The sequence below is a fragment of the Salvelinus fontinalis genome, chromosome 29 (genome assembly GCF_029448725.1).
Source record: "Salvelinus fontinalis isolate EN_2023a chromosome 29, ASM2944872v1, whole genome shotgun sequence".
Taxonomy (NCBI): domain Eukaryota; kingdom Metazoa; phylum Chordata; class Actinopteri; order Salmoniformes; family Salmonidae; genus Salvelinus; species Salvelinus fontinalis.
This window is the reverse complement of record NC_074693.1, coordinates 42,954,481-42,975,922: the sequence shown is the minus strand read 5'-3', so window position 1 is coordinate 42,975,922 and position 21,442 is coordinate 42,954,481. Positions and strand designations below refer to the sequence as shown.

Genomic DNA, 21,442 nt, shown 5'->3' with positions numbered 1-21,442 from the left:
ACACAGCCTTTTAGTTTGAAAGAGTTTAAATCTGATAGTTTTCCTAAATCCCATAGTAATGAAGGCCCCTCCATTGGCATTTTCTCCCTGGTGGATGGTTATTCTCAAAAATGGAAAATAAAATGCACCTTGTGAGGTAGGTATTTCATTAAGGATGATGCATGTTGACTATTTAACCTATATGTTGTCTATGGAAAAGAACACCGTACAAGCATTTTACACAATTGCTTTTAATGGCGAGACAATCAATCCACTTGAGTCAGCAGAAGTCCATCTTCAGCGGTTGAGAAAGTGCTGCTCAAAACTGACTACTTTAATCGATCATCTCAAGAGGCTGCACTTTACTTTGAGGTCAATGCATTTTGTGATTAAGACAACACAAAGGGGTGTTCTTTTGGTGTACTAAAGTGTACGTGTGTAATAACCTATTATATTACACCCATAAAGAGACAGGAGAGTTCAGTGTTTAGTCCCTTTACAAAAATAAATAACATTAGGAGTGATCATTTCTTTTTCAGATTCCTATGGAGCCAGATACCTGCCAAAAGTTTGAATATACATATTGTTAGGATCGTAACAAAAGCCAAGTGTGAAACAAACGTAAACGTGACATTTTATCTGTGAACATACAAACACCATGTTACGACTACGGACTAACAGTTTAGGCTTGAACAAATCTTGGGTTGCAATTCTGACGTACAATAATACCTTAAAGAGTTTTGACAGTTTAATCTCGCCGACAAAAGAAACGTACACCAAATGGCCTGTGAGGAGTGCTATCCAAACAAGTATAACAGTATAAAAAAACAGATGTCAGGGAAACCGGGAAGAGGTATCCTGCACGTTTTCAAGTTAAAAGTCTCTATTACTCCTCAGTTGAGTTTACTTCACATTTAGGTAGCTAATGTAATGGATTTGTTTGCCAGCGCAAGTCTAGATGGCATTATGCCTCTCTTTTATTATTAATGTATCTACAGTACCAGTCAAAAGTTTGGACACTTACATTCAAGGGTTTTTGTTTATTTTTTACTTTTTTACATTGTAGAATAATAGTGAAGACATCAAAACTATGAAATAACACATATGGAATCATATAGTAACCAAAAAAGTGTTAAACAAATCAAAACATATTTTAGATTTGTCAAAGTAGGCACCCTTTGCCTTTGACAGCTTTGCACACTCTTGGCATTCTTTCAACCAGCTTCACCTGGAATGCTTTTCCAACAGTCTTGAAGGAGTTCCCACATATGGTGAGCACTTGTTGGCTGCTTTTCCTTCACTCTGCAGTCCAACCCATCTCAAACCATCTCAATTGGTTTGAGGTCGGGTGATTGTGGAGGCCAGGTCATCTGATGCAGCACTCCATCACTCTCCTTCTTGGTCAAATAGCCCTTACACAGCCTGGAGGTGTGTGTTGGGTCATTGTCCTATTGAAAAACAAATGATAGCCCCACTTAGCACTAACCAGTTGGGATGGCATATCACTGCAGAATGCTGTGATAGCCATGCTTGTTAAATGTGCCTTGAATTCTAAATAAATCAGTGTCACCAGCAAAGCACCATCACACCACCACCTCCAAGCTTCACGGTGGGAACCACACATGCGGAGATCACCCACTCTGAATCTCACAAAGACACTTCAACCATGAAGGCCTGATTCACAGTCTCCTCTGAAAAGTTGATGTTGAGATGTGTCTGTTCCTTGAACTCTGTGAAGCATTTATTTGGACTACAATTTCTGAGGCTGGTAACTAATGAATTTATCCTCTGCAGCAGAGGCAACCCTGGGTCTTCCTTTCCTGTGACAGTACTCATGAGAGCCAGTTTCATCATAACGCTTAATGGTTTTTGCGACTGCACTTGGAAGAAACTTTCAAAGTTCTTGAAATTTTACAGATTGACTGACCTTCACGTCTTTGAGCTGTTCTTGCCATAATATGAACTTGGTCTTTTACCTAACAGGGCTATCTTCTGTATACCACCCCTACCTTGTCACAACACACCTGATTGGCTCAAACGCATTAAGAAGGAAATACATTTCACAAGTTAAGTTAAGGCACACCTGTTAATTGAAATGCATTCCAGGTGACTGCCTCATGAAGCTGGTTGAGAGAATGCCAAGAGTGTGCAAAGCTGTCATCAAGGCAAAGGGTGGCTACTTTTTGAAAAATCGCAAATATAAGATATTTTGATTGGTTTAACACCTTTTTGGTTACTATATGATTCCTTGTGTTATTTCATAGTTTGTCTTCTATTCTACAATGTAGAAAATAGTAAAAATAAACAAAAATCCTTGAATGAGTAGGTGTGTCCAAACTTTTGACTGGTAATGTACTTTGAAATGAACAAGGGAGAGGTTAAATGTAGGCTAAGTCTGGTATAAGCTTATTCCCACACTTCACAATAACTGCAGCGGTCTTAGGTAGTCTCCATATAGGCTACTCCCTCCATCACAACACTGCTGCCCAGTTGAAGAGCTTGTGATCTCCATGCAGCACCACAGGCCTTCAGAAAAGCAACCCTCAGCCTCAGAAGATGCCCTTCTGGAGGCATGCAGTCAGAGTCATTATACCCCAATAAAGTGCAGAGCGTGCATGATGCGTGCAACTTGTCATTCCAACATATTTTAACATTTAATGCATCCTTCAGTTCAGTCAGTATGTCACCCATTCAGTCATTTGTCTGAGTTGCAACAAATCCATTTGTTTATTTTAATCCATGTGTATTCAAACTTATTTGGCCTATCACAATAATATGTTTAATTTAGGCCTATCCAAATTAAAAAAATAGGCTTTCAACTTGTAGGCGTTGTAATTTAGGCTGTCATTTTGGGTACTGGTGTCTTGCGGAATAATTCTAGAACTCTGTGTTTTATAACTGTTTTTATTATAGGGCTCTCCTTAAAAAGAGACCCTAGGTCACAGGCCTCTAAATATAGCCTCCAAATACATTTTTTACAAAATAGTTAAAGCACGTGCAGTGGCCGATAGGAAAGATTTCACTCAGGACAGGTTATAACCAAGAAGTAATCAATATTTAGTTTTTTCTTGTTTTGGATATGGATATATCCTCTGCGTGATGGGATTGTGCATCGCAAATGACTTTAACAAGCCTACATACCGAGTCGGATTCACTAACACAACAGTCAAAATGCCTAATATAAGGCCTACAGTCCGTGCTCCAAATACTAGAAAAAGTGTGATTCATTAGTTTACATGATCACCACAATAGCCCCACACGGCTATAAAATTAAATTATGCCATTATACACTGCTCAAAAAAATAAAGGGAACACTAAAATAACACATCCTAGATCTGAATGAATGAAACATTCTTATTAAATACTTTTTTCTTTACATAGTTGAATGTGCTGACAACAAAATCACAAAAAAATGATCAATGGAAATCAAATTTATCAACCCATGGAGGTCTGGATTTGGAGTCACACTCAAAATTAAAGTGGAAAACCACACTACAGGCTGATCCAACTTTGATGTAATGTCCTGAGGGATCTCCTCCCATACCTGGACTAAAGCATCCGCCAACTCCTGGACAGTCTGTGGTGCAACGTGGCGTTGGTGGATGGAGCGAGACATGATGTCCCAGATGTGCTCAATTGGATTCAGGTCTGGGGAACGGGCGGGCCAGTCCATAGCATCAATGCCTTCCTCTTGCAGGAACTGCTGACACACTCCAGCCACATGAGGTCTAGCATTGTCTTGCATTAGAAAGAACCCAGGGCCAACCCGCACCAGCATATGGTCTCACAAGGGGTCTGAGGATCTCATCTCGGTACCTAATGGCAGTCAGGCTACCTCTGGCGAGCACATGGAGGGCTGTGCGGCCCCCCAAAGAGATGCCACCCCACACCATGACTGACCCACCGCCAAACCGGTCATGCTGGAGGATGTTGCAGGCAGCTAAACGTTCTCCACGGCATCTCCAGACTCTGTCACGTCTGTCACATGTGGTCAGTGTGAACCTGCTTTCATCTGTGAAGAGCACAGGGCGCCAGTGGCGAATTTGCCAATCTTGGTGTTCTCTGGCAAATGCCAAACGTCCTGCACGGTGTTGGGCTGTAAGCACAATGAGCAAAGTACTAAAAAAGATCTGTAACCGAGTAAAGGGATATGTAAAGTAAAAATTTAACGTGTAAATGTTAATTCATAGTCGCAACACAAGGTTTGTACATTGGACAGATCTATTTTAACGTTTAAGTTTCATGTTTCACGCATGGTTTTTCTTACGATCCAAACAATTTACATATGGATTTTCTTACGATCCTAATGATACGCATGTTCAACCTTTTGGCAGGTATCTGGATCCATAGATTGCCCCCCAATCCACCCCACAACAAAGGCTTATTTTGTCATTATTGGCTCTGCTATAACCCTGCTCACAATCTGCGAACAACAACGTGAGATAAACCGTAATAGGGTGAACTGTGATCTATGCTTCAATACCTTCAGTTTACATTACACTACGAGATACAGTTGTGTACCTTTACATATGTCCAAGCAACGTTACAGATTCCATTTTCAAATGATGTACAGTAAATTACAGGCTATACGCTTTTAGTCCTAATGGAAATACACAAAAAGTTGAGCTTGAAAGCAATCTAACAGTGTTAATACTGGTTCAATGTGACCAAGGCGTATCAATCAGACAAACCATTCCCAAACCACGACACCAGTGTCATGCCACTTAAAGGCAATGCAAAAAATAAGGAGCAATCACGGTGCCACTTTTGACAGGAAGCCTTCATAGTATACTAAAGCAGAGCGAGAGAGAGACACACTGACTGAGGTGCGAGTCAGAGGGAGGAGACCACATTGTCCAAGGTGGCGAGCTTCTAACCTGGTCAGGATAACTGGTGCTCTGAGAGTCGACAGATATTACATTTACATTACATTTAAGTCATTTAGCAGACGCTCTTATCCAGAGCGACTTACAAATTGGTGCATTCACCTTATGATATCCAGTGGAACAACCACTTTACAATAGTGCATCTAACTCTTTTAAGGGGGGGGGGGGGGGTTAGAAGGATTACTTTATCCTATCCTAGGTATTCCTTAAAGAGGTGGGGTTTCAGGTATGGATAAGGCACATCTGTACAGTCGTGGCCAAAAGTTTTGAGAATGACACAAATATTAATTTTCACAAAGTCTGCTGCCTCAGTTTGTAGGATGGCAATTTGTATATACTCCAGAATGTTATGAAGAGTGATCAGATGAATTGCAATTAATTGCAAAGTCCCTCTTTGCCATGCAAATGAACTGAATCCCCAAAAAACATTTCCACTGCATTTCAGCCCTGTCACAAAAGGACCAGCTGACATCATGTCAGTGATTCTCTCGTTAACACAGGTGTGAGTGTTGACAAGGACAAGGCTGGAGATCACTGTCATGCTGATTGAGTTCGAATAACAGACTGGAAGCTTCAAAAGGAGGGTGGTGCTTGGAATCATTGTTCTTCCTCTGTCAGCTATGGTTACCTGCAAGGAAACACGTGCCGTCATCATTGCTTTGCACAAAAAGGGCTTCACAGGCAAGGATATTGCTGCCAGTAAGATTGCACCGAAATCAACCATTTATTGGATCATCAAGAACTTCAAGGAGAGAGGTTCAATTGTTGTGAAGAAGGCTTCAGGACGCCCAAGAAAGTCCAGCAAGCGCCAGGACTGTCTCCTAAAGTTGATTCAGCTGCGGGATCGGGGAACCACCAGTACAGAGCTTGCTCAGGAATGGCAGCAGGCAGGTGTGAGTGCATCTGCACGCACAGTGAGGGGAAGACATTTGGAGGATGGCCTGGTGTCAAGAAGGGCAGCAAAGAAGCCACTTCTCTCCAGGAAAAACATCAGGGACAGACTGATATTCTGTAAAAGGTACAGGGATTAGACTGCTGAGGACTGGGGTAAAGTAATTTTCTCTGATGAATCCCCTTTCCGATTGTTTGGGGCATCCGGAAAAAAGCTTGTCCAGAGAAGACAAGGTGAGCGCTACCATCAGTCCTGTGTCATGCCAACGGTAAAGCATCTTGAGACCATTCATGTGTGGGGTTGCTTCTCAGCCAAGGGAGTGGGCTCACTCACAATTTTGCCTAAGAACACAGCCATGAATAAAGAATGGTACCAACACATCCTCCGAGAGCAACTTCTCCCAACCATCCAGGAACAGTTTGGTGACGAACAATGCCTTTTCCAGCATGATGGAGCACCTTGCCATAAGGCAAAAGTGATAACTAAGTGGCTCGGGGAACAAAACATCAATATTTTGGGTCCATGGTCAGGAAACTCCCCCAGACCTTAATCCCATTGAGAACTTGTGGTCAATCCTCAAGAGGCGGATGGACAAACAAAAACCCACAAATTCTGACAAACTCCCAGCATTGATTATGCAAGAATGGGCTGCCATCAGTCAGGATGTGGCTCAGAAGTTTATTGACAGCATGCCAGGGCGGATTGCAGAGGTCTTGCAAAAAAGGGTCAACACTGCAAATATTGACTCTTTGCATCAACTTCATGTAATTGCCAATAAAAGCCTTTGACACTTATGAAATGCTTGTAATTATACTTCAGTATTCCATAGTAACATCTGACAAAAATATCTAAAGACACCGAAGCAGCAAACTTTGTGGAAATTAATATTTGTGTCATTCTCAAAACATTTGGCCATGACTGTAGACAGTCCTGGTATCTTGAGCGAGGTAAGCTTGTTTTCAATACACGTACAGCCGATCCCAATTTGCACCTTGGCTCTAACTCTTCGATGTTTGCAGAACTTTAAGGTGTCAACGATAGGATGTTTACATCCCCCACTACACTGTTTATACCTATCCAGACCCCTGCAAACATAGAATAGTTAGGGCCAAGGGAAAGATGTGGGGAGCGAACTGGCATCGATAGAGAGTCTGCTGAGAAAAGTGTGTAGGGCAAGCAGCATCTTGTTATATCCCCCGCTCCACCCAGGTTGGGCTGAAATGAATCCTAACAGGCTATACTTATTGGGGAATGAATGAACCTTGCAGCCCTCCTATGACAAATGGCACTGGCTTCTAGTCACATTAGTGACGCATGCTATTTTTTTCTTCCAGTAACTCCTTGTCTCTGTATACACAACAAAGCCCAGGCAGGCTTGGCTGCTTTAGAACGGTATGGAGCACCAGATGTAGCAGTAGCTCTCTTTCAAACAGGTTAATATTCAAGGCCCACCAACACCCATCAATGCAGATTGTTGTTAATGTTGTTGCCCCCCCCCTGTTCCTTCCCAGAATCAGCTACTCTCCTAGCTACTCTCCTAGGGGCTGTATGGTGGGGGCTTCTCATCGGAGGGGGAGTAAGGGGGAGAGTAGCTTGGGGGGACCAGGGTGGGCCACATGCGGCTGGCCCCTATGCGACTAGCCCCTGACTGGGAGTCATCAGACAGGCCAGAAGAGTTAGGGAACATCATGCTGGAGCCCTGAGGAGAAGGGAGGGAGAAGATGAGCCGGAGTTAAAACAGACTTGAGTTTGTACAGTACTCATCCTATGATCAGGCAGTAAGGACAGAATCTTAACTTGAAATCCACCAGTGTAACTTGAATTTGTGCATATTTACCATTGACATAAATGCGTGATCTCCTCAAAAGTTTGACTTACCCACACATTGTTCAAGTTAGTCTTCAGTCCTAATGCATTATTCCTGTTAGTTGTGGCTATGTGAGGGATAATGTATGATGGGTATTAGTAGTATATTACCTGCAGGTCGTAGGCAGTGTAGGGTGGCAGGTAGGGGGCAGTGTTGTAGTAGGAGTTGAACGAGGGGGTGCTGGAAACTGGAAACTCTAAGGGGAAAGAGGCTGCAGGAAGGGGCTCTGATTCACACGAGTCAGGGGTCAACATGGGCGTCTGTCCAAAACACAAAATATAATGAGCCATACTGATACCTGTGGTTCATGGTGTGTGCACATCACAAAGGGCAACACTAAGGGCCACATATACTGAGAATTTGCATCCGGGGGGGAATACCTGGACCTGTCTAATAATAACCACTTTTTTCTGTTGAAAAACGCTTTAAAACGTTATGCTAGGATGTGCCCTAATAAATACAACCCTGCTGCTCATCTCACCAAGTCCTTGAAACCTCCCAGCACGGCGGCGGTAATGATACCCAGGAAGAGAGCGACAATGTTGAGAATGATGACGGACCACAGCAGGTGGTAGAGGTGCACCACATCCTCGCAGCTCCCCACCTCCGTGTACTCATGGTAGCCCCCCATAAGCTCTATACGGCTGGGCCAGTGTGTGGGAGAGGTGGGTGGACGAGGTCAGGAAGGGGAAAGAGTAAAGAAATACAGAAGTAAGAACCACCTTATTGAGATGCAAGGCTAAAGAGAAATGTGTAATGCCTACGACATTCATTGTGTACTCTTGACAGGAAAATGACAGGCAAGCATAAATCAACATAGAAATGAACAGAAGTGCACCTTTGGTTGTAAAACGGATGACAGTTTCAAATCAAGTTGGAAAGGGGGAACTACTGTAGCTACAGCTACTAGAGAGAGAGAGTTGGGAAACCGGTATGAGGATTGGTCTTCATGTAGGAGTGAGGGCAGGGCATCCAATCATTGTGTATTCCAAGCAGGAAGACTTATACACAGCTACTCTTAAAATCAACCACACCAACAATAATGTTTCACAAGGGGCTAAAAGAAAGGGACCTATTTCCAAATCATGGATGTTTTCCTAAACTTTTTCAAAACATCTTTATTCGCATGTCCCAAAAGAGGGTGTTCCTGAAACATAAGCAGTGCTGACCTTAAAGCAACTAAAAAGACACTAAAACAACAAGTGTATACATTTGAGGCAAACAAGTAAATAATCAAACAAAATAGAGCTGAGTTTAGCTGCCTCTCAGGCAGAAAAATAATCCTCTGATAGGAATTTGTGAAGGAGGCTTAGCAAACTCACTTGCCACAGTTGTAGAGGTCACAGCAGTAACAGGTATTGGATTTCACACGTAAGTTACAGGTAGCCCGGGATGCTGTCTGGCAGTGAACCTAGATTTATATCAGATAGTCACTGTTATGACATGGTAACGCATATGGGTCATGCTCTATATTATGTGAAACTGATGGATTTTCAACTCTAAGGCAACATTTAAACAACTTTAAGGCAACCTTTCAACAAAATGGTGATATGAGCTCAACAGGAATTAAGTGTGCACTCACATCTTCATAATCAACAGAGGGTTTTGAATTTGCGTGGAAATCACAGCGACCGGCGTAGTAGGGTCTAAGGTCCTGGGGCGCAACACAAAGTCATCATATCCACATTTTATCCTACTGATTAGGTTTTACACATCAGTAAAGAAACAACAGCAGTAGAACCAAGACCCACTCCAATTTGCATACCGCCCAAACAGATCCACATATGATGCAATCTCTATTGCACTCCACACTGCCCTTTCCCACCTGGACAAAAGGAACACTTATGTGAGAATGCTATTCATTGACTACAGCTCAGCGTTCAACACCATAGTACCCTCAAAGCTCATCACTAAGCTAAGGATCCTGGGACTAAACACCTCCCTCTGCAACTGGATCCTGGACTTCCTGACGGGCTGCCCCCAGGTGGTGAGGGTAGGTAGCAACACATCTGCCACGCTGATATTCAACACTGGAGCTCCACAGGGGTGCGTGCTCAGTCCCCTCCTGTACTCCCTGTTCACCCACAACTGCATGGCCAGGCACGACTCCAACACCATCATTAAGTTTGCAGACGACACAACAGTGGTAGGCCTGATCACCGACAACGACGAGACAGCCTATAGGGAGGAGGTCAGAGACCTGGCCGGGTGGTGCCAGAATAACAACCTATCCCTCAACGTAACCAAGACTAAGGAGATGATTGTGGACTACAGGAAAAGGAGGACTGAGCACGCCCCAATTCTCATCGACGGGGCTGTAGTGGAGCAGGTTGAGAGCTTCAAGTTCCTCAGTGTCCACATCAACAACAAACTAGAATAGTCCAAACACACCAAGACAGTCGTGAAGAGGACACGACAAAGCCTATTCCCCCTTAGGACCCAGATTTGGCATGGGTCCTGAGATCCTCAAAAGGTTCTACAGCTGCAACATCGAGAGCATCCTGACTGGTTGCATCACTGCCTGATACGGCAATTGCTCGGCCTCTGACCGCAAGGCACTAGAGGGTAGTGCGTACATCACTGGGGCTAAGCTGCCTGCCATCCAGGACCTCTACACCAGGCGGTGTCAGAGGAAGGCCCTAAAAATTGTCAAAGACCTCAGCCACCCCAGTCATAGACTGTTCTCTCTACTACCGCATGGCAAGCGGTACCGGAGTGCCAATTCTAGGACAAAAAGGCTTCTCAACAGTTTTTACCCCCAAGCAATAAGATTCCTGAACAGGTAATCAAATGGCTACTCGGACTATTTGCATTGTGTGCCCCCCCAACCCCTCTTTTTACGCTGCCACTACTCTCTGTTTATCATATATGCATAGTCACTTTAACTATACATTCATGTAAATACTACCTCAATTGGGCCGACCAACCAGTGCTCCCGCACATTGGCTAACCGGGCAATCTGCATTGTCTCCCGCCACCTACCAACCCCTCTTTTACGCTACTGCTACCCTCTGTTCATCATATATGCATAGTCACTTTAACCATATCTACATGTACATACTACCTCAATCAGCCTGACTAACCGGTGTCTGTATGTAGCCTCGCTACTGTATATAGCCTGTCTTTTTACTGTTGTTTTATTTCTTTACTTACCTATTGTTCACTGAACACCTTTTTTGCACTATTGGTTAGAGCCTGTAAGTAAGCATGTCACTGTAAGGTCTACACCGGTTGTATTCGGCGCACGTGACAAATAGACTTGGATTTGAACAGCATCAACCACACCAGCAGAATACACTCCAACAACACAAGATACAAAGGAACTCGTATCATAATCTATACGTAAGTAACCTGTATGTAAATAATAATTTCTCATGGAAAATTGAAAAGGTACAAAACAATGATGTAATCAAGTGGCAATGGTCAGATTATATATTAATTCAATCAGTTATTGGTGGGGTTACTACGTAATAACACAAACTGTGACATTACATATGACATCATGGTATCTGTGCATCTGTCTTCTGTATGTTTTTGCTGCTTAGAACTTGGCTTACTCGCGGTGTTTGTTACCGGTACTCACAATGTGTCTTGCTGCAAACACCCCATCCACAATGGCACAGCAGAAGGCAGCCACCACTCCGAAACTGATGAACATAATGGACGCCACCAGCTGGAAGACACACAAAGAGTGACAAGAGAAACAAAGTGTTATCCACTCAGACCTTTGTCTTATTATCTTCCATAGCGAAGTCAAATCAGGGGAAATATTCTCATTCCATGAATAAATCATTGTGTTTGTTGTTCTGCATCTAATTTTTATTTTTATTTTTTATTTTACCGTTATTTTACCAGGTAAGTTGACTGAGAACACGTTCTCATTTGCAGCAACGACCTGGGGAATAGTTACAGGGGAGAGGAGGGGGATGAATGAGCCAATTGTAAATGCTAATGCTGTACATTTATTTTATATGATGTATTACCTACGACATTATGTATTGAAGTTGTAATAGGATTAATTTAATGTGGCATTGTCGCTTTTGCAGGTGCCCTATGATAGTGTGTGCATGACTACATGAGGTGAGTGTGTATATGAGTACACATGATGTAAGCCAGGTCACTGAGAATGTAGCCTGCGTGAGTATGAATGTTCCCGGCGAGGGGAGGTAGAGGGCAACAATGATAGAGTGCTCTGGCTGTCACCTTGGTGCCTGCACCACATCTGGCAAGGTACCCAGCTCTTTTCAGTCCCTTCCACTCCTCAGAGAAAGACAGCACGTATTCAATTACACACCAATTTCTACATTTTAGTCATTTAGCAGATGGTCTTATCCAGAGCGACTTACAGGAGCAGTTAGGGTTAACTGCATAGCTCGACGGCACATCGACAGATTTTGACCCGAGTAGGCTCAGGGATTTGAACCAGTGACCTTTCGGGTTACTGGCCCAATGCTCTTAACCGCTAGGCTACCTGCCACCCTGCAGCCCTCCCTGGAAAAAGAGGATAGGAGGGAAGCAGTAGCCAGTGACACAACACATTCAACAGCTACCAGCAAATGCAGGGACTTGTGTCTGAGCCAATATTCCTTCCATGGCAATATATTCCATCTATGCTTACTAAATATATTGATGTATACGTGGCAACATCAACAAAAATATTTCTAAATGTTGACATCTAAAATCATGCATACATGGTGTGGATGTGGATGGTGCAAAATAAAACATTAGTATGGTGTTGGTTTTTTGCAACAGCTCCACTGTATGAAGTAAGAGGAATGCACTAGGGTGCGTTGGATGTGTGTTGTTTACTGTTGGCTATTTGCTCCTGGTCCAGTTTTTGTGTGTTAAGGCTGACACGCTACACACTCATTCTTCATTTCGGGAGCCAGGGGGAGTAGCTACGCCCCTGGCAACACGCCACGGCTCTCATCTGCAGTTCCGTCCATACATTCCTGCGTGGACATCTGTCCCCCTCCTCTTACACGTGTTTATTCCTGGCTGCATCTCGCGAGAAGCCCTAAGATACACGTTCTGACTGCCATACTAAAAATCCCTGTGAGCCAACTGTGACATTCTGCTAGAGAAGGTAGCAGTGTTTCTGTGCCCATGCCACACGAAGACCACAATTTGGGCGTAGTCTATCAATGTCAAGTGGTTGTAGCTTGACGCATTGAATTGGGTTATTGGCGGTGTTTGTCTGCAGAGAGCTATAGAGGTGTGGCATAGAAACTAATATGGAAGCGCAGGCGTAATATAAATACACTTACCATCTGCCTCTTATTTTCTATCAAATGGGCTCCGATGATTCCGAGAAAGGAGCCTAAGCCCAGCTGAAAAAAGAGCACAATGTTGTTAGGTCACCAGTCGAACCGGACTAAATGGGAAATTCATTTGAAAGGTAATAAAGACCAACAGCTAATAGAACACAACACTTCACTTCTGTTGACTCATTCAGGATCAGGAAATGGTCCTTCTATTTAGTTCACCCAAATGACTTTTCCCCGGAAATAAATAATAATCAATCCCAATTATTGTGATAGAAAATGACCAAGTTCAAATTCTGTAGAAATGTTTCCTTGACCTAAGTGTAGCACATGTTAAATGTGGATGTGAAACTTACTCCTCAGCCTGAAGTGTCCCCGCTTGCGCCATTGAATAGCTAGATATTTGCGCGGCACTGACTGGTAAGACACTTCAGGAGGGCAGTCATGTGTACTAGCAAGGCAGAGGTCCTGAGTTCGTGCCAGGTATGGGCTGAATTGGGAGGAAGTAGTACTCGCTAAAGGCCTTTGCAGACTGTACGATTTTAGCCTAATTTATGCCATGATTTTGACTTCTCAGACCACGTTGTGGGGAAATTCTTAGGTCGTAAACAATCGTTGTACGTCTTGGCTTGTTCAGTGTGACAGGGTCTAGGTCTGATTAAGTACCAAAAAAGTTCTAGTAGCATCTGACTTTTTTGCCTTTATCGTGTAGTGTGGCTGGTGTTACGATCCCGGTGACTAACCAATAGTGTCACGACCATAGCTTGCTTTGTATGTTTCTATGTTTTGTTTGGTCAGGGTGTGATGTGGGTGGGTATTCTATGTTGTATGTCTAGGTTGTCTATTTCTGTGTTTGGCCTGGTATGGTTCCCAATCAGAGGCAGGTGTCAGTCATTGTCTCTGATTGGGAGCCATATTTAGGTAGCCTGTTTTCCTTTGGGTTTTGTGGGTGGTTGTTTCCTGTGTCTGGATTTCATTTTCGTTTTGTATTTCACGGTGTTATTTTGTATTTCTTAGTGTTCAGTTAATAAATCGAATATGGACACTTACCACGCTGCGTATTGGTCCGACATCTCTTCTCATTCCAACGACGAGCATTACAAATAGGAACAAGGCCGACACTGAGTATAGTCAGATTAATATAATAGTTCGATTTAAACTTTTCAAGAAAAAATATTTCCCTAATAATCCTGTTTACATGACATCTGAAATAGGCTACCTGATGGGATTCTGATAAATGCACAAAATGTCCAATCAAAATAAACGTTTTACCACAGCGACTATGTTATTTTGGGAAAGCCTATTTGATTCTGAGTTCAAACATATAAAGTTTGTATGTGAAAAGTATTTCTAAGATGCATTCTTTTAGTTTTTCCGAACTCACTTCACTCACGCATAAGCATAGAGTGAGACTTGCGCTGCTGGCACATGTGCAGATCAAATACACTGCTGCAGTTGACGTAGCCTACGTTGGCTGACGTAGCCTCACAAGCAAATCGCAGAATGTGTCGACAGAACACATTTGAAGCAAATCTTACAATCTGACCAGGTTGAGATCAAGATTTTCATTTGGTAACGTCGCAGTGTGACGTAGTTAATCGTAAAAGACTGAATACCGCGTAGTCTGCAAAGGCCTTAAGCAAGCAGCATGGCTTCCTTTACAGTGGTGCCGTGACCCAGATCTACAGTTGCACTCAGCTCAACACTGGGGTCGCTGTTGAGTATGTTTGAGCGGTGGATGTAGCACATGGGGATGTGAAACTTACTCCTCGGCCTAAAATGTCCCCACTTGAGCCAGCGAATAGCTAGCGTTTCACAAGGTGTGGACTGGTAAGTCGCTTCAGGAGGAGCCTCCCGGGTGGCGCAGTGGTCTAGGGCACTGCATCGCAGTGCTAACTGCGCCACCAGAGTCTCTGGGTTCGCGCCCAGGCTCTGTCGCAGCCGGCCGCGACCGGGAGGTCCGTGGGGCGACGCACAATTGGCATAGCGTCGTCCGGGGTAGGGAGGGTTTGGCCGGTAGGGATATCCTTGTCTCATCGCGCTCCAGCGACTCCTGTGGCGGGCCGGGCGCAGTGCGCGCCAGCCAAGGGGGCCAGGTACACGGTGTTTCCTCCGACACATTGGTGCGGCTGGCTTCCGGGTTGGAGGCGCGCTGTGTTAAGAAGCAGTACGGCTGGTTGGGTTGTGCTTCGGAGGACGCATGGCTTTCGACCTTTGTCTCTCCCGAGCCCGTACGGGAGTTGTAGCGATGAGACAAGGTAGTAATTACTAGCGATTGGATACCACGAAAATTGGGGAGAAAATGGGATAAAATTTAATTAAAAAATTTAAAAAAAAAGACGCTTCAGGAGGGCGGTGACATGTGCTAGCAAGGCAGAAGTCACAGTTTGCGCCAGGTATGGGCCGAATCGGGAGGAAGTGGTACTCGCTAAGCAAGCATTGTGACGTAATTTACATATGCATAGATCTATAAATGATAGCATTGGTGTCCAAGATCACCACCCTATTACTCTCATCAATCCAACTAGGGTTGCAAAGGGTCGGAAACTTTCCGCTAAAATTCCGGAATTTTCCCGGACATTTTCCATGGGTAGTTAAGCCCGGGGAATTTGGGGAATTTTGCTTAAATTCATCAAAGAAGTTAGCTTACAACAGTGAACCGTCGTTGTGGGATACACATAAGGCAATTCTAGCTCTTGTGGCATATTTTGGTTAAACTGTCCCCAATTCAAGGGAATTGCAACCCTCTCCATGCGCAGTGCACTATTCCATCACATGTACAGCTGATTCTCAAGATCTTGCACACTAATGAGATGCTATTGAGCCCACACTACTACACTGTCTGTCCCAAGGACTACATGCTTTCTGGTAAGTTTTGATTTCAATACTGGGTGGGGTGAATATATTTTATATGACATACATGATTTCTTGTGAATTAATAAATAGTAGCCTACAGCAAAGTGTGTTTAAATAATTTCTAACTTGTTAACAATTTTTGCTAGTTAGTTTTTGCTATCATGTGGGTTTTAGCTTGCTTAAATCTGCTAATCTGCTAACTGAGTGTTAATTCACCCGTTTCCATGTTTCATTTTAAAACATTTATCTTACAAAGGACTTGTTTAATCTAACTGCTTAACTATTTATCTGTACATGGAAATGTACTTGGGTTATTTTTACTATTTTTTTCCTAATCTGTACAGGAAAATGCCATGGGCACTATCTGATGTGTGGAGACATTTCACTGCAGCTAATGTAGAAGGAAAAGCTGTGTACATTTGCAAATGCTGTGCCAAATCATATGTGAAGAATGCAACAAAGATGCAGAATCATCTGGCCAAGTGCATAAAGTTCCCTCAGTGCTCACAACAAGCAACCTCTGACAAAAGTCCCTCTACGTATATTTGAGGTGAAAATGATGAATCAGATACCTTATTGATAGCAACAGCTCACAGTCCTCCTGGATTCTTTTTTGACTCAATGGAGGAACGTAGTCAGAGAAATGCTGATGAAGGTCTTGCTCGAGCTGTGTATGCAACTGGTTCACCTCTGATGCTCACAGGCAATGTGTATTGGAAGATATTTCTGAATGCTCTTCTCCCAGCATACACCCCTCCAACCAGACATGCTTTATCTACTCATTTGCTGGATGCAGAGTTCAACAGAGTTCAAGTGAAGGTCAAGCAAATCATAGAGAAAGCAGACTGTATTGCATTCATCTCTGATGGGTGGTCGAATGTTTGTGGGCAAGGAATAATTAACTACATCTCCACCCCTCAACCAGTATTCTACAAGAGCACAGACACAAGGGACAACAGTGACACCGGTCTCTACATGCAGATGAGCTGAAGGCAGTCATCAACGACCTTGGACCACAGAAAGTATTTGCACTGGTGACAGACAATGCTGTGAACATGAAGGCTGCTTGGTATAAAGTGGAGGAGTCCTACCTCACATCACACCCATTGGCTGTGCTGCTAATGCATTGAATTTGCTCGTCAAGGACATCATGGCACTGAAAACAATGGATACACTCTACAAGGAAACGGTTAGGTATGTGAAGAGTCATCATGTTATAGCAGCAATCTACCTCACCAAGCAAAGTGAGAAGAATAAGAGTGCCACATTGAAGCTGCCCAGCAACATCCGTTGGGATGGTGCTATCATCATGTTTGATAGTCTCCTGGAGGGGAAGTATTCTCTCCAAGAAATGGCCATATCACAGTCTGCCGATATGGACAGCCCCATCAAGAGGATCCTCCTGGATCCTGGGAGAAAGTGGTAAGCACCTTGAAACCTATAGCAGTAGCCATTGATGGATTGAGGGAGACAATACCATCCTGTCTGATGTTCAGACTCTGCTTTCAGATGTAAGAGAAGAAATCCGTACTGCCCTGCCCACTTCACTGTTGCTCCAAGCAGATGAAACTGCAGTTCTGAAATACATCAAAAAGCGTGAAGACTTCTGCCTGAAGCCCATACACGCTGCACCGTACATGCTGGACCTCAAGTATGCTGGCAAGAGCATCCTGTCTGGTGCAGAGAACAACAAGGCCTATGGTGTCATTACTACCGTGTCTCGCCACCTTGGCCTGGATGAGGGCAATGTTCTTGGCAGTCTGGCGAATTACACTTCCAAGCAAGGGCTTTGGGATGGAGATGCCAACATATCTGATCAGCCACCTGGTGGAAGGGACTTTGTGGATCTGAGGCTCTTTCCCCTGTTACCGCCATCATCCTCCAAATCCCACCAACATCAGCCGCCTCAGAGCGCAACTGGTCCTTGTTTGGGAACACACACGCCAAAGCACGCAACAGGCTGACCAATACAAGGGTTGAAAAGTTGGGGCCATCCGGGCAAATCTGAGGCTTTTTGAGCCTGACAACGAGCCATCCTCAACAAGGTTGGAAAGTGACAGTGAAGATGAAGCCTCAGAGTCTGATGTTCCTGAGGTGGACATTGAGGAGGTCCAGGGAGAAGACATGGAAGCCTGAGAGGAAGACAACGAAAGCTTTAGTTTCTAGACTATAATTTTACAGATGTATGTTGAAAAGATTTTTGGGAGATGCAATGGATCACTGGGGATCATTCAAAATTCCCTTTTGTTGTTCAGTGAAATCATCCCATGTGCAGAGTCAACTCATTTAAATAAAGTTCAATTCGTATAATTTTTATTTTATATATATCTATTGGAAGGATTTAATAATTTGTAATTATGTCTACTTATGAGGTAAAAGGTTTATGTTTCTGTCTCCATATGATATGGTAAGTATATCCAATGCAACCATGAAACCATTTACATTTTTGTAAGGGGCGCGTACTGGCGGCAGAGAAGTCAGACGCAGGAGAGCAAAAACTGTGTTTCCAACGGCGCAGTTTATTAATAAAAACCCACCGGAAAACAGAACAATCAATAAATGGGTACAGAACCCGACGCACACCAGAACTAACGTGCACAAGCACTTACAATAAACAATACCGGACAAGGACATGGGGGGAACAGAGGGTTAAATACACAACATGTAATTGATGGAATGAAACCAGGTGTGTGGAAGACAAGACAAATGGAAAATGAAAGGTGGATCGGCGATGGCTAGAAGACCGGTGACGTCGACCGCCGAACGTCGCCCGAACAAGGAAAGGCACCGACTTCGGAGGAAGTCGTAATAATTTTAAAATGTATTCATATTAATTTGCATATATTTCCGTTAATTCCCATATATTCCCACAGAAAGTTTCCACCTCTGAATATTCCCCAAAATGTGTAACCCTAAATCCAACCAATTCAGATCTGTGATTACTTCAAGGAAAGAAAGGACTTCGGGAAACAGCAAAGGGAGCACCCCCCTATCCACATCGACGTGACAGTAGTGGAGAAGGTGGAAAGTTTTAAGTTCCTCGGCGTACACATCACGGACAAACTGAAATGGTCCACCCACACAGACAGCGTAGTGAAAAAGGCGCAATAGCGCCTCTTCAACCTCAGGAGGCTGAAGAAATTTGGCTTGTCACCAAAAACAGTCAAACTTTTACAGATGCACAATCGAGAGCATCCTGTCGGGCTGTATCACCGCCTGGTAGGCAACTGCTCCGCACACAACCGCAAGGCTCTCCAGAGGGTAGTGAGGTCTGCACAACGCATCACCGGGGGCAAACTACATGCCCTCCAAGACACCTACACCAGCCGATGTCATAGGAAGGCCAAAAAGATCATCAAGGACAACAACCACCCGAGCCACTGCCTGTTCACCCCGCTATCATCCAGAAGGCGAGGTCAGTACAGATGCATCAAAGCTGGGACCGAGAGACTGAAAAACAGCTTCTATCTCAAGGCCATCAGACTGTTAAACAGCCATGACTAACATTGAGTGGCTGCTGCCAACACACTGACTCAAATCTCTAGCCACTTTATTAATGGGATGTAATAAATGTATCACTAGTCACTTAAACAATGCCACTTTATATAATGTTTACATACCCTACATTACTCATCTCATATGTATATACTGTACTCTATACCATCTACTGCATCTTGCCTATGCCGTTCAGCCATCGCTCATCCATATATTTATATGTAAATATTCTTATTCATTCCTTTACACATGTGTGTATAAGGTAGTTTTTGTGAAATTGTTAGATATTACTGCATGGTCGGGAACTAGAAGCACAAGCATTTCGCTACACTCACATTAACATCTGCTAACCATGTGTATGTGACCAATAAAATTTGATTTTGATGCATTTCTGAAGTATTTAAAACTTCTTATGGCTGCAATCCCGCTACCAGGAGCGATATGACAACAGCCAGTGAAAGTGCAGGGCGCCAAATTCAAACAACAGAAATCTCATAATTAAAATTCCTCAAACATACATGTATCTTATATCATTTTAAAGGTAATCTTGTTGTTAATCCCACCAAAGTGTCCGATTTCAAATAGGCTTTACAGCGAAATCACCACAAACGATTGTTAGGTCACCGCAAAATCACAGACAAACACAGTCATTTTTCCAGCCAAAGACAGGAGTCAGAAATAGAGATAAAATTAATCACTAAACTTTGATGATCTTCATCAGATGACACTCATAGGACTTCATGTTACACAATACATATATGTTTTGTTCGATAAAGTTCATATTTATATCCAAAAACCTCAGTTTACATTGGCGCCATGTTCAGAAATGCCTCCAAAATATCCGGAGAAATTGCAGAGAGCCACGTCAAATAACATAAATACTCATCATAAACTTTGATGAAAGATACATGTTTTACATAGAATTAAAGATACACTTGTTCTTAATGCAACCGCTGTGTCAGATTTCAAAAGCTTTACGGCAAAAGCACAATATTCAATAATCTGAGAACAGCGTTCAGCCATAAAAGGAAGCCATACAGTTACCCGCCAAATTGTGCAGTCAACAAAACTCATAAAAAGCATTATAAATCTTCACTTACCTTTGCTGATCTTCGTCGGAATGCACTCCCAGGACTCCCACAAGAAATGTTTGTTTTGTTCGGTAATGTCCATCATTTATGTCCAAATAGATATTTTTGTTAGCGTGTTTGGTAAACAAATCCAACGTCAGGAAGCGCGTTCACTAAAAGCAGACGAAATGTCAAAAAACAGTCAGTAGAAACATGTCAAACGATGTATTGAATCAATCTTTAGAATGTTTTTAACATAAATCTTCAGTAACGTTCCAACCGGAGAATTACATTGACTTCAGATGTGCGATGGAACAGAGCTCCCTCATGGTCAGAGCATGGTCAGGTTATGATAGACCTGACTAATTCCTGTCTCCTTCGGCCCCACCTCACAGTAGAGGCATCAGACAAGGTTCTACAGACTGTTGATATCTAGTGGAAGCCGTAGGAAGTGCAAACTCATCCATATCCCACTGAGCATTCAATAGGGTCTTGGTTGAAAATCGACCAACCTCAGAATTCCCACTTCCTGTTTGGATTTTTTCTCAGGTGTTTGCCTGCCATATGAGTTCTGTTATACTCACAGACATCATTCAAACAGTTTTAGAAACTTCAGAGTGTTTTCTATCCAATACGAATAATAATATGCACATATTAGCAACTGGGATTGAGGAGCAGGCAGTTTACTATGGGCACCTCTGTGCACCTTTCATCCAAGCTACTCAATACTGCCCCTGCAGCCATAAGAAGGGCCCACAGGGCCCATATCTATGATCATGTCACGTTGTTCGTAATAATGAATGTCGGACCAAGGCGCAGTGAATGTAGAGTTCCACATCATTTATTATAAATAAAGTGAAACTTAAGCAAAGACAAAACAAATAAAGAATAAACGAACTGTGACGACAATGCAGTGCTAACAGGCAAGTAAACATAAACAATATCCCATAACCCACAGGTGGAAAAAATGCTACTTAAGTATGATCCCAAATTAGAGATAATGATAACCAGCTGCCTCTAATTGGGAATCATACAAATCACCAACATAGAAAATAAACCTAGACCCCACATAGAAATTATAAACTAGAACAATCCCCTAGTCACGCCCTGACCTACTCTACCATAGAAAATAA

The 21,442-nt window shown here is 43.3% G+C and overlaps 1 protein-coding gene across 2 annotated transcripts in view; it reads right to left on the bottom strand.

Annotated features, from left to right (window-relative positions):
- Positions 1-214: 214 nt before the first annotated feature.
- Positions 215-21,442, bottom strand: part of LOC129828016 (transmembrane protein 255A-like) — a 38,674-nt gene continuing 17,446 nt past the window's right edge. Inside the window, exons 3-9 of one of the 2 annotated variants that reach the window (XM_055889412.1) lie at positions 12,892-12,954; positions 11,208-11,297; positions 9,207-9,278; positions 8,947-9,035; positions 8,106-8,268; positions 7,735-7,884; positions 215-7,456 (exon numbers count right to left, since the gene is read on the bottom strand). In XM_055889412.1, coding sequence (XP_055745387.1) covers positions 7,295-7,456; positions 7,735-7,884; positions 8,106-8,268; positions 8,947-9,035; positions 9,207-9,278; positions 11,208-11,297; positions 12,892-12,954 — 789 coding nt within the window. In that variant the 3' untranslated portion in view covers positions 215-7,294. The remainder of the gene's footprint in view (positions 7,457-7,734; positions 7,885-8,105; positions 8,269-8,946; positions 9,036-9,206; positions 9,279-11,207; positions 11,298-12,891; positions 12,955-21,442) is intronic. The other variant, XM_055889413.1, reaches the window with a different exon arrangement.